At 37.5% G+C, this 12,686-nt stretch overlaps 1 protein-coding gene across 1 annotated transcript; it reads right to left on the bottom strand.

Moving 5' to 3' along the window:
* Positions 1–483: 483 nt before the first annotated feature.
* LOC127863622 (uncharacterized) lies at positions 484–6,946 on the bottom strand. Its single transcript, XM_052403249.1, has 5 exons — positions 6,782–6,946; positions 5,529–5,619; positions 3,015–3,200; positions 1,215–1,498; positions 484–794 (listed from the first exon to the last, which is right to left on the bottom strand). Exons 1-5 carry the CDS (start codon positions 6,858–6,860, stop codon positions 652–654), a joined length of 783 nt encoding a protein of 260 aa, XP_052259209.1. The 5' UTR covers positions 6,861–6,946; the 3' UTR covers positions 484–651.
* Between the last annotated feature and the right edge of the window lie 5,740 nt (positions 6,947–12,686).

Here is a 12,686-nt window from a genome sequence, read left to right on the forward strand (position 1 = left end):
ATTTGGTATGCCTTTTCTCGCTCGGTTCAGACAAAAGCCAAAGGCCTATTGCATGCCGAGATGTTTGATTGGTAGAAAAACAGACGCTGACTCAACTGAGAAGTGAACTCAAGATGACCTCCTACGCGATGTTGTCACATTATTACGGCGACAGATGTGTCAAACGTAAAGATTTATATTTAATTCAACCGACTGTATAATGCCTATTTTAGTGCGTTTTTCAAATATACGAAACACGTATTGACACCGATCAGGGACCTATATAAACACTTTAACACGACATAGCATTGTTTGTATAGGTTCCTTTAACGATCTATGGGATGATTAAACATCTGCATTTGAAGCCAATGAAATATGTAAAATTCCTTATTATATTAGGGTAATGCAACATTTTGGCACCATACAAGGATGTGTTTTGCGTTTTCTATCTTATAGAACTTATTTTTAAAGAACAAGCTTGCAAACAAGTACATCAACGCAACACAGTGTAACATTGTTTATTACAAAAGCGGAGATTAATATCCAATAGAAAAAGAAAGAGAAAACTTGCAGATATCAAATGAAACATACATTAAAAACAACCTAAGAAACATTTACAGTGAAAATGCTTAACATAGTAAAACTGAATAGCAAAGCATGTAATATATGAAATTATTCTTGCACCATGGTCGCGTATTTCCGGCCCTGCCGACGCTGCACCTTCTGCACCTTCTTATTTTTCCGGTTCTCTTTCCGCTGCTGGCGTAGTGCACGCCGCTCTTCAAAGAAGGCCAGGCGTTCCTCAGGGGTCATTGCTGAAATATTGGATGCGTTTCATGAAACATACTTATCTTTTACAAGTATGATAAACGGCGCTTTACTCTATATATTAAACTTAAAATTCTTTGCAAATTGAAGTATTAAGTGAGTACTTCAAAATAATGACTATCGGTAATTAATAATTGATATAAGTATCTGAGTTTGTTGGTTTTTAACGCCGGACTGTTTTTTTAAGTAAATGGAATGCTATGTTACTGATGTATAAAAGAAAGTGAAATTACTCAACCAGATGAAAGAACGTATATCATGTCAATGGAATGAAGTAGAATATCAAGTATGTTTGTTTCAAGTTTGCTGCGAATAGAAAAATAATAAACATGATCTTCTCAGCCAAAACTATTGGCAGTACACTCATTTAAGTTCGTCAACACACTGTGAATAACCAAACAACGTACCTTGAAACTGTTCTTTCCGGTCCATGATTTTCTCTAGGCGCCCGGCCTTTCTCTCATCCTTGGCATCCCACTTTCGCTGGAACTTCTCCGCCTTTTCCTCCTTGCCCTTGGCCAGCCACCGGGCGGTCATTTCCTGGCGCCGCTTTTGGATCGCCGCAAGCCTCTCTTCGGTGGTCATGGTCTTTCTCTGATGTTTCCACTGCTTTCTTGCGAACTTCCTCGTCTTCTTTCGCTGATATCGCCCATATTTGCGTCGCCATTTCCGACTACCTCTATTAATCGGCCTGTATAAATCCACACCATTTTTGTAAATTTGCAAGTGCGGCTAAAATGCTTTGAGTGACAGGGGGAGAAAAACTTGACCTTATTGTCAATGCTCTACTACCAAAAGAAAACGTTTCAGACGTAATCAGTGCATTACGTTTGTAGAACTGTCAATAAATAGTTTCAGAGTGAAAGCAAAGAATAATGAATACACATAAGAATGGTTTACATGGTAAACTACTGCAGCTTTTACAATCAATATGCCGGACACAACCTTTTGAAAAATACTGATATTAATAGTGCAAATACTGAAGTATTATTTATTTATTTTTAATATTAACAAGGGCTGTTTGTAAAACATGCATGCCCCCCCCCCAAATGGGCTGTCAGTTGTAGTGGCAGCCATTGTGTGAATACGTTTTTTGGCACTGTTACCTTGACCTTTGACCTAGTGACCTGAAAATCAATAGGGGTCATCTGCGAGTCATGATCAATGTACCTATGAAGTTTCATGATCCTAGGCGTAAGCTTTCTTGAGTTATCATCCGGAAACCATTTTACTGTGACAAGTCACCGTGACCTTGACCTTTGACCTAGTGACCTGAAAGTCAATAGGAGTCATCTGCGAGTCATGATCAATGTACCTATGAAGTTTCATGATCCTAGGCGTAAGCGTTCTTGAGTTATCATCCGGAAACCATTTTTCTAAGTTGAGTCACCGTGACCTTGACCTTTGACCTAGTGACCTGAAAATCAATAGGGGTCATCTGCGAGTCATGATCAATGTACCTATCAAGTTTCATGATCCTAGGCATAAGCGTTCTTGAGCTATCATCCAGAAACCATTTTACTATTTCGGTTCACCGTGACCTTGACCTTTGACCTAGTGACCTGAAAATCAATAGGGGTCATCTGCGAGTCATGATCAATGTACCTATGAAGTTTCATGATCCTAGGCATAAGCGTTCTTGAGTTATCATCCGGAAACCATTTTACTATTTCGGGTCACCGTGACCTTGACCTTTGACCTAGTGACCTGAAAATCAATAGGGGCCATCTGCGAGTCATGATCAATGTACCTATGAAGTTTCATGATCCTAGACATAAGCGTTCTTGAGTTCTTGAGTTATCATCCAGAAACCATTTTACTATTTCGGATCACCGTGACCTTGACCTTTGGCCTAGTGACCTGAAAATCAATAGGGGTCATCTGCGAGTCATAATCAATGTGCCTATGAAGTTTCATGATCCTAGGCATAAGCGTTCTTGAGTTATCATCTGGAAACCATTTTACTATTTCGGGTCACCGTGACCTTGACCTTTGACCTAGTGACCTCAAAATCAATAGGGGTCATCTGCGAGTCATGATCAATGTACCTATAAAGTTTCATGATCCTAGGCCTAAGCGTTCTTGAGTTATCATCCGGAAACCATCTGGTGGACGGACGGACATACGAACATACGGACCGACATGTGCAAAACAATATACCCCCTCTTCTTCGAAGGGGGGCATAAATATGGAAAAATTTAACACACCCTTCATCGTCTCCCTCTTCGACATCGTCAACATCGTAATCAACATCGATGTCATCATCGATGTCAATATCAGCTTCTACGTCACCAATGTCGTCAACGACGTCATCGTCTGCGATGCATTCGTCCGTGAAATCCACGCCTTCGACGTCAGTCCAGACGACAGAGCAGTTGTCACATGGGTCGCGACTGAAATATACAATTGCTAGGCACACACATACAAATGTATTGCTTACATGACTGTCTGTGAAAACTGGGCGTAATGCATGGGTGTAAAGTGTCGCCCCATATTAGCAAGTTCAGTCCGCACAGACAGTCAGGGATGACAATTTCCGCCTTCAATCGATTTTCGTGTTAAAGGGATCTTTTCACGCTTTGGTAAATTGACAAAATTGAAAAAAGTTGTTTCAGATTCGCAAATTTTCGTTTTGGTTATGATATTTGTGAGGAAACAGTAATACTGAACTTTTACCATGATTGCTTATATAAGGTATAAAATACGTTTAGTATGTGTTCTCGGCGGAATAGCTCAGTAGGTTAAAGCGTTTTTACTTCAGGACTCTGGCAGGACTCCAGGGGTCACTGGTTCGAAACCAGCTCCGGGCAATGTTCTTTTCCTTTTTTTAAATTTTATTCTTCATTTTTTTCTGGAGCTTTTACGATCCAATGTTAACATTTATTAATATAAAGCATTTAATGAATAAGTTAAAAAATGCCAAAATCTGTGAAAAGGCCCCTAGCGACTTTTTAAAAACAAAACAAAAAACTTAACAGCGGAAACAGGGTGCAGGATCACGTGACTTTGTTGGGTTCCAAATTAAACGTTAATGGAAGTAAACACACCGGCAATGTTGCTTTTTTCCAAATAACTTTTTAAAACAATTTTTCTTAAGAATTTCAACTAGTGCATAAACGACAGATTTTTATGCTGCTTGTGGCAATGTGTAATACATAAAATTATTTGATTTAAAGGGATCTTTTGACGCTTTGGTAAATTGACAAAATTGAAAAAAGTTGTTTCAATTCGCAAATTTTCGTTTTAGTTATGATATTTGTGAGGAAACAGTAATACTGAACATTTACCATGGTCTAATATAGCCATTATATGCATCTTTTGACGATTTTAAAACCTAAAAATTATAAAGCGTTACAACGCGAAACGATTGAATAATTTGGAGAGTTCTGTTTTTGTCGTTAAATTGTGTGAAACTACGAAGATTGCTTATATAAGGTATAAAATACGTTCAGTATGTGTACACGGCGGAATAGCTCAGTAGGATAGAGCGGTTTTACTTCAGGACTCTGGCAGGACTCCAGGGGTCACTGGTTCGAAACCTGGTCCGGGCAATGTCCTTTTCCTTTTTTAAATTTTATTCTTGATTTTTTACTGGAGCTTTTACGATCCAATGTTTACATTTATCGATATAAAGCATTTAATGAATAAGTTAAAAAAAGGCCAAAATCTGTGAAAAGGCCCCTTTAATAAGCCTGTGCTCTTGTTCAAAAAGTCCATGTGTACTGCACACGCAACGTGAAATTTTGTCACCGATTTCAGACGTATTCCATGATTTATTCTTTTACCTTAAGATGTATGCACAAACTATAAGAAAAACTGGATTTTATGCACTGACGATTTTTGCAAATGTATTTCAATAACTTGAGATATTTGCAAAAATAAAGTTCTTAACAGTGTGTGTACTTTCTGTCCAGCCCGTGTGAAAACCTCGTTGAGTCTGCACCCTGGAATGTATCGTCCCTGATCGGCCTATGTGGACTGTACAGGCTAATCTGGTACGACACTTTAAGCCAGGTATTCAAACGAGTCTCGTATGAATGCTAACTTTTAAAACCGTGCATATATATTACATTAAAGGAATACCGGCGTATTGTTCAAAACATTGACCAAGCAGAAAACGCATTACCTTTAAAGCTTAATGTGTAACTTGCATAAGCAGAAATAATTTTCTAGTATATCTAGAATACGATACGAAGGTGTACTAAAAGTCTAAAACAAACTCATAGAACGTTCTAACGAACCGACTTTGTCATGATACCTAGAAAGTCCATACAGCAAAATAAGAACCGAGAAGATCCGGTAGATGTTCATATGGACAGTAAGTCTTATAGTCCAATTGTCATTGTCGGCTCTGGTAGTACTTTAAAGTACACCGGTGAGTACTTAAAAGTACACCAGAGTAAGGAAATGCACTTTAAAGTACCCCGGAGTATGACCGGGTGCCTTTAAGCGTATGTTCCGTAACCGGGGTACATTGTTATATACTTAAGAGTACTTTTAAGTAATTACCTAAATTGATATTGGGAGAGTGGTCGTAACCAATTGCCGTCAACGCAAAGTGACCGGCTGGGATTCGAACTTGCGACTCCATTTTTGAAGGACAAGTGATCTACAAATTGGGTATGTTGATCAGAAATATAATGTCCTTGGCAGCTTCAACGCACAGGCGCGAACACTAATATAGAAATGTGAAACAACTTAAGACCAGACAAACCACTTACGAGCAGGTCACCTGTACCCCATCCAGGGAGCACACCATGTCCTCCGTGCACACCTCACACACCACCCCCACACCGTCGGCGTCGTCACAAACTGGAAATGGATATAACGTATTAGAGAGACTATTTGAAACATGTACACTGAAACAGCTTGGTAATGGCAAGGTCATGATGAGCATTTTTCATGTGCACCACAATTGCAATATTTGCTAGATTTTGTGTCATAGCTCTGAATATACAGTAACCGGAGGAAACCCCACCTGTCCAGTTTGGCGACCACCAACCGAACTAAAATGCTGCCGGAAACAGGCATTGAACCAAGGTCGCCCTTATGCGAAATGCATGTATCAACCACTGCGCCAATCGGATCGCCCGGATTACAGTTAGTGAATGTAACTTGCTTTGAATACTAGTAAAGCATGTCACGTATAATACCTATTAGTAAAAATGATGTTTGTTTTTTATAAATATGAATACCAGTTAATGAATGCCAGTTTTTGTAAAAATAACAAATTTAAATAAACGAACGGCACTAAATTGCAATTAAAATGTAAAAAATTAATCGTGTATTTATCAATATTTGTCCGTTTTGCTGTATACGTGTATGCACTTCTCCGATCGAGTCATGGAAACAAACATAATAATTTGTGTAATTTAGTTTGTGATTTATTATTTCTGGACTAAGTGTGAGTTTCAGCTAGCCCTTAAACCGGGTTTAACCCCTAATGCTTTGCAATGACCGTTTCAAGGCGATGATCTCAAGTTGCAGCATTTGATGTATATAGTTGATGTTCTGTTTTAAACGTAGTGCCTAGTGGATATAAACAATTTTTTTTTTCTCTTCGACTTCAAGTGTTTCCTATACTATGTACCGAAACAAATTGTCCTTCTTTCATCAGTTTTTTTCAAAGAATATTTTGGGAGTTTGTGTACGTTTAAAATGCGCTCCGATGTGAGAGGCTTCCGATACCTTCGATATAAAAAAGTAAAGTGTTAAACACCTCAATTTGGAAGATGACAGTTTCATATTAAACGCATTTTATCACAGTGGTCCACATCTTTTTATAATTGTTAATGTGTTTAATATCCCCCGAAAAACAATACGGCATACACAGTATACCACAGTCTTACTATTTGAACAAAGAGACAAAGTAGTCTAGACTGTAAAATACAAGACGTTTGAATTTCGACACAATAATTTGAGACAAAGAACTAAGCTTTTAAAAAGAAGAGCTTCTGTATATTAATGCACTTACTTGCATTCGCCCCAATAGCCAATACACACAAGAAAACAAAATACTTCATTGTTATCCCCCAGTATGCGTTACTCCGCATATCGCTGTCCTTTTTGTGATGAATACAGCCACTGCAGCGGCTTATATCAGGTTGATACGTGATTCATGGATTGGCAGTGGCAGAGCCTATCAGTCAAGGTCGAGCCAAATAAACCAACAGCAGGAGCGGGTGGAGTTAGACTGGTAGCCTGGGGCGGAACGATACACAGAGCCTCTTTATGGGAAAACTGGGCTTAATGCATGTGCGTAAAGTATCGTCCATTATTAACCTTTGCAGTACGCACAGGCTGATCAGGAATTTCACTTTCCGCTGTTATGGTATGTTTCGTTTAAAAGAATTATCGTCATAGCGAAAATCCAGTTTAGCTTAGCCTGTGCGGACTTGACAGGCTAACATGGGACGCCACTTTACGCACATGCATTAAGCCCAGTTTTCTCAGAACGAAGATACATGTATGAAAGCGTCGTGCACGTTTTGTGTTACCGTCCTTTATTAAACGTCGAATTGTAGTTGAGCATTTGCAACTATATTGTGTGTTTTAAACTAAAAAAAATATATAATACAGCTTTCACAGGAATACAAGTTAATATTACTGGCCTTATCGATAAAGAGTAGGTCACGAGAGTTGTGTATCGTGTTATTTATTACAATTTGACCCAGCATTTGTAAAAAATATTGCAAGACATGTACATCTCCACAAAGGAAATTCATTTCTGCGTTCAAGGAGACCGAGTTCGCGTACATCGCTGCAAAATTGATGAAGAAATGGCTATTCAGAGCGATGCACCCTGTTTTCGGGTCATTTCGAGTTGAATACTTGTTATATATATGTTTGATTGTGATTTTTTTTCCACAGAAGTTCATTTTTCGTTATAATTTGAATAGTTTACATTCAAAATGATGTTTTCACCAATTAATATCATAGTCACACGCTAACCACCTGTGGGTTCTACTAGCGGGAAATTTCTCCAAGCTTTTATTGGATGTTGATAAAGGTCAAAACATGGTTGAAACATCTTCGCCGTATTATATTTCAATTATCAATTACCATAATCAATATAAAGATAAAGAACGCAGTAATCGATTAAATGAACTACCAAAAATTCAACGAGGCGATGGCGCCTGTCTTTTTGGTGTTTCTGACACAACTTCCGGATTTGAGAGGATCGGTAACCGAACACCTTTCACCTGTCCAGAAATGCTCCACAAGTCAGTAGTCTGATTGGTGCGCTGGTCAAATGGCGCTTTCAAACCAATGACGTTCATCTTTATAGCCCTAACACGATAACATGCTTCTTAGAACTTTGCCCAGGGTCATGGCAAATACTATATTGTTTCTCGTGTTCATCTTTTTATCAGCTTTTATATTCATACATATATTGATGAAGCGGTTAATACAATTGTTGAAACAAACATAGTCGATGTTGAAACGTGCAACTAATATTTACATTATCGCCGATATTTTTCTAGCGATATCGAAGCCACATTGAAATTACTGAATTGCAATGATAAGTCAATGGATGCGGAAGTACCTGAGACATCCTGAGTGTTTTTCTATTGACATAGAGAATAAAACTATACACTTATAAAGAATAATTGAACGTTGAAATCATGTGAATAAGCGTTTTCTAAGTGGTGTGAACTCCTACTTATGGCATTCCTAAGTGCCGCGTACTTCCGTTAACAATTAGATAAACTGAAGTTCAAACTTCGCAAACCGGAATTCAGTGTTGACACATGTTGAGTAATACGACAAAAAGATACAAAGTTTTATTTTATATGAATTCTCAATAAAAGATTTACGTATGCACGGAAATATTGGATTGAAGAAGACCGATCTGTATTTATTTTGGGACATTTTGATTGAATAATTTTGACCTTACTACAAACATAACGCGCGCCATTGCCGTAAACGAAGTCTATAGTTTAAAGCATGCTTACTTCAAGTTACCAATTAAAGAATTGGTATTCTTGTACATTACGGGTAAAACACTAATATTATAAAGGTATAAACTCAACACTATTTTTTTGTAGACACAATCGAGAAAAATAAATTTTTTAATCCAAAAAGTAGCGCAGTTTGTCGTGCTGATTTTGTGCAATATGCGATGGGCAAGTTCAATATCCTGACCTCTGTTACTTTTTAAGTTTAACGTTTCGTGTATTTACATAGAAATCATGATACATTTTATTCGACAGCTTATTCGAATTTCGAATAAGTCTCAATAAAAGAGAGTTCTTCTTTCTGTTGAACTCATATGGATGTAAGAAGCAGAAAAAAAACTCGCTAAGTGTTTGGCCTAAGTTCTACAGGAATGTTTTGGGCTATTTAATTCCGTCCGATACCATCTGTTACTGTCAACGGGACTGTTGTTCTTTTTATTCCGGCGTTGTGATTGGATACCATGTGCCTGTGGCCAATCCGCGACAGGTCAGCTCACGTGCGGATGAGTACTCAATGTCACGTGTTATCCTCAAATGCTATCAAAAAGACGCAGGTGCAATCGATAATCAAAGCGCTGAAGGCACTGAAGATGTTCGCTATTGCATAATTTAACACGCAATTCATTTTTCAAAATCAATCGCAATTTTGAAATGAACACACGCCATTCAACTTTATAAAGTGTGTGTCATAACGCACGGGTCGAGTTTTGTGTGCACTTTTTATCATCCTTATTATTTCATAGAAATAACTAAGACAACATAAAAACAACATGCTTTTTGGAAGTTCTGAAAGCATAGAAAGTATGATGAAAATGGTAACGAGAACCTAATATAAAGAAAATTTGCAGTAACCATCATATTAAAGGAATATTTTTTCTAATATCAAATGACTATCTCACCAAGAATATAAATTTATAATGAAAGTTCCGTGAACAAAACTTTAGATTTTTGACACCATATACAAATTCAAAATATACAATAATCTTCGTATCTTGTATATGGAGGAATAAAAGTATATAAACATTGCTGTTTATGCTTCACTTGTTACCCGAGCAGTTCACACGGTGTCAACAACGCTGACATAAACATAGGTATAGAGCACTAATGCGCTTTTAGGCGTAGCTGTTTTACTCAGTTTTCATCTTAGTGACTTCTACATAACGCAAACAGACACGCATGAATATTTTCGAATATTTAATAAGCTGATTCGAGATAAAACCTCTGAATTTTTGCTACATCACTGCGTATGTGCTCACTTCAAAGGATGTAGCACTGTTCAGTGTAAATAATTCCGGACTACTCTCTGTATGCTCAAACGACACAAATTGTGGCCCTGTTACAATTACGCGTTACAATCCATCTCGCAGAATTTCACTTTCGCCCTAAGATGAGAAAACAATCATTAGCGAAATAGTATAGTGTCACGATAAGAGAAAATCGTTTAATTATCATACCACAATGTTTGCCGTACTTGGTCAGCACGTCTGGAAATTATTCCTTAATGTGTGGATAGGCTGCCATTATTAACAAGTTTGCTATTTTGAATTCAATTTGTATCAAAAAGCATTGTTCTTAAATGTGGCATTTTCAATTCGCAATGAGATTTGTAATTACCCTCGTCATGCGAAAATGGGTCGTATTCCATATGCGCCCATCATATAAATAGCCCACTCAGCTATCTCTCCTTCTGGTAAGGAGAAACATAACATATTGAGTGATTTTAAAGCGAACAGCATCGTCTATGGCCTGACTGCGCAAAAACACATGTTGGTTTAACAAACGCTTGCCGAAACGCATAACACCCATTTTCGCATGACGGCGCTATTGACGTGTGACTTAAATGTGTCGAAAGAAAACTGCGTTTAAATCAAATATAAACATACGATATATTTCGATAGTGAAGAAAGATACTAATAACAAGGCATATGAGGACACATATGAAGTGCTCTCCCGTAGTATATTTTTTATCTACTCACACTAATGTGTGGTTTGACAATGCTTACACACATTTCATGCGGTGAATATGCAGCTTACAAGTGAAAAACACAACACAATAGTTTAACTTTTGTTTAATTGTATTTATTTATTTAGAAAAGTAAATTGCTAACTTTATTTCAAAGTCAGCGTATACGCCGACTACATTTTAAAAAGATATTTATTGTTATAAATATATTTAATATAATATATTTATTTGTTTTCGGTTTTAGCGATTATAAAGCATTTTCGAGGTTGCCTATAGTATGCCTGTAGTAATTGATGAACTCATATCACACTGTCTATGTATTGAGAACTGTGAATATAAACAAGCTAAACCTTCACTATTGCGTTACTAGCACCCGTAAATACAAAAGATCGCCGCTATCTGTTGAGAACCAAAGAACGATTTCCAGAAATACCCGCTGTAGTAGCATGAACGAGGTTACGAAACAGGTCATTCGTATTATTATTATAAATTGTTTGTTATATTCGGGTTTAGCGATTATGAAACATTTTTTTGTTTTTTTTTCTATCGTATCGCTGAAGTTATTGTTGAACTTATGTTCAACGTTTTATAAATTGAGAATATAAATAAGCGTCAACTTTTTATGTCTCCCACTATAGTAGTGGGGAACATATTGTTTTTGCCCTGTCTGTTGGTTGGTTGGTTGATCTGTTCTGTTGGTTTGTTTGCGCCAACTTTAACATTTTGCAATAACTTTTGCTATATTGAATATAGCAACTTGATATTTGGCATGCATGTGTATCTCATGGAGCTGCACATTTTGAGTGGTGAAAGGTCAAGGTCATCCTTCAAGGTCAGAGGTCAAATATATGTGGCCAAAATCGCTCATTTTATGAATACTTTTGCAATATTGAAGATAGCAACTTGATATTTGGCATGCATGTGTATCTCATGGAGCTGCACATTTTGAGTGGTGAAAGGTCAAGGTCATCCTTCAAGGTCAGAGGTCAAATATATGTGGCCCAAATCGCTTATTTTATGAATACTTTTGCAATATTGAAGATAGCAACTTGATATTTGGCATGCATGTGTAACTTATGGAGCTGCACATTATGAGTGGTGAAAGGTCAAGGTCATCCTTCAAGGTCAGAGGTCAAATATATGTGGCCCCAATCGCTTATTTTATGAATACTTTTGCAATATTGAAGATAGCAACTTGATATTTGGCATGCATGTGTATCTCATGGAGCTGCACATTTTGAGTGGTGAAAGGTCAAGGTCAAGGTCATCCTTCTAGGTTAAATATATGGGTCAAAATTGCTCATGTAATTTCACTTCTGCAATATTGAAGCTAGCAATTTTATATTTGACATGCATGTGTATCTCATGGAGCTGCACATTTTGTGTGGTGAAGGGTCAAGGTCAAGGTCATCCTTCAAGGTCAAACGTAATATAGGGGGACATTGTGTTTCACAAACACATCTTGTTCCCGAATCTATTAATAGCCTCAATTTACGACCTGTACTACGTCATTGAGTTGTAAGTGAGAGCGTAACCTATTGCGTTGTTATCGCCTGTGGACTTTCCTTTGTTTATCGACAGGCGCATCTATTAATAGCCTCATATCATGAATGCCAAAACACCCGCGAAAAAGAACCACGTGACGAAATAGGACGCTAAACGCAAATACCATGCGACTACGACTTTATTATGAAAGAACGCTCCGCAATTCCTTTGAAGCCGGGGCCTTGTGATTGCTATTACGTAAAGAATTGACCTCTAACTGAAGTAAGCAAAGGAAACGCAGCACCTAATTGACCCATTCCTTCTATGTGCGAAGGCAGATTGAATTTTACTAATGTATGGTTTGCCTATTATAACACACATTATAATGCGGTAAATATGCGACTAACAAGTAAAAAACACTATAATTAAACTTTTGTTTTGAATTAAGTTATTTAGAAGACAAAATTACAAAC

Source organism: Dreissena polymorpha, unplaced genomic scaffold (genome assembly GCF_020536995.1).
Source record: "Dreissena polymorpha isolate Duluth1 unplaced genomic scaffold, UMN_Dpol_1.0 chrUn020, whole genome shotgun sequence".
In the NCBI taxonomy this organism is placed as follows: domain Eukaryota; kingdom Metazoa; phylum Mollusca; class Bivalvia; order Myida; family Dreissenidae; genus Dreissena; species Dreissena polymorpha.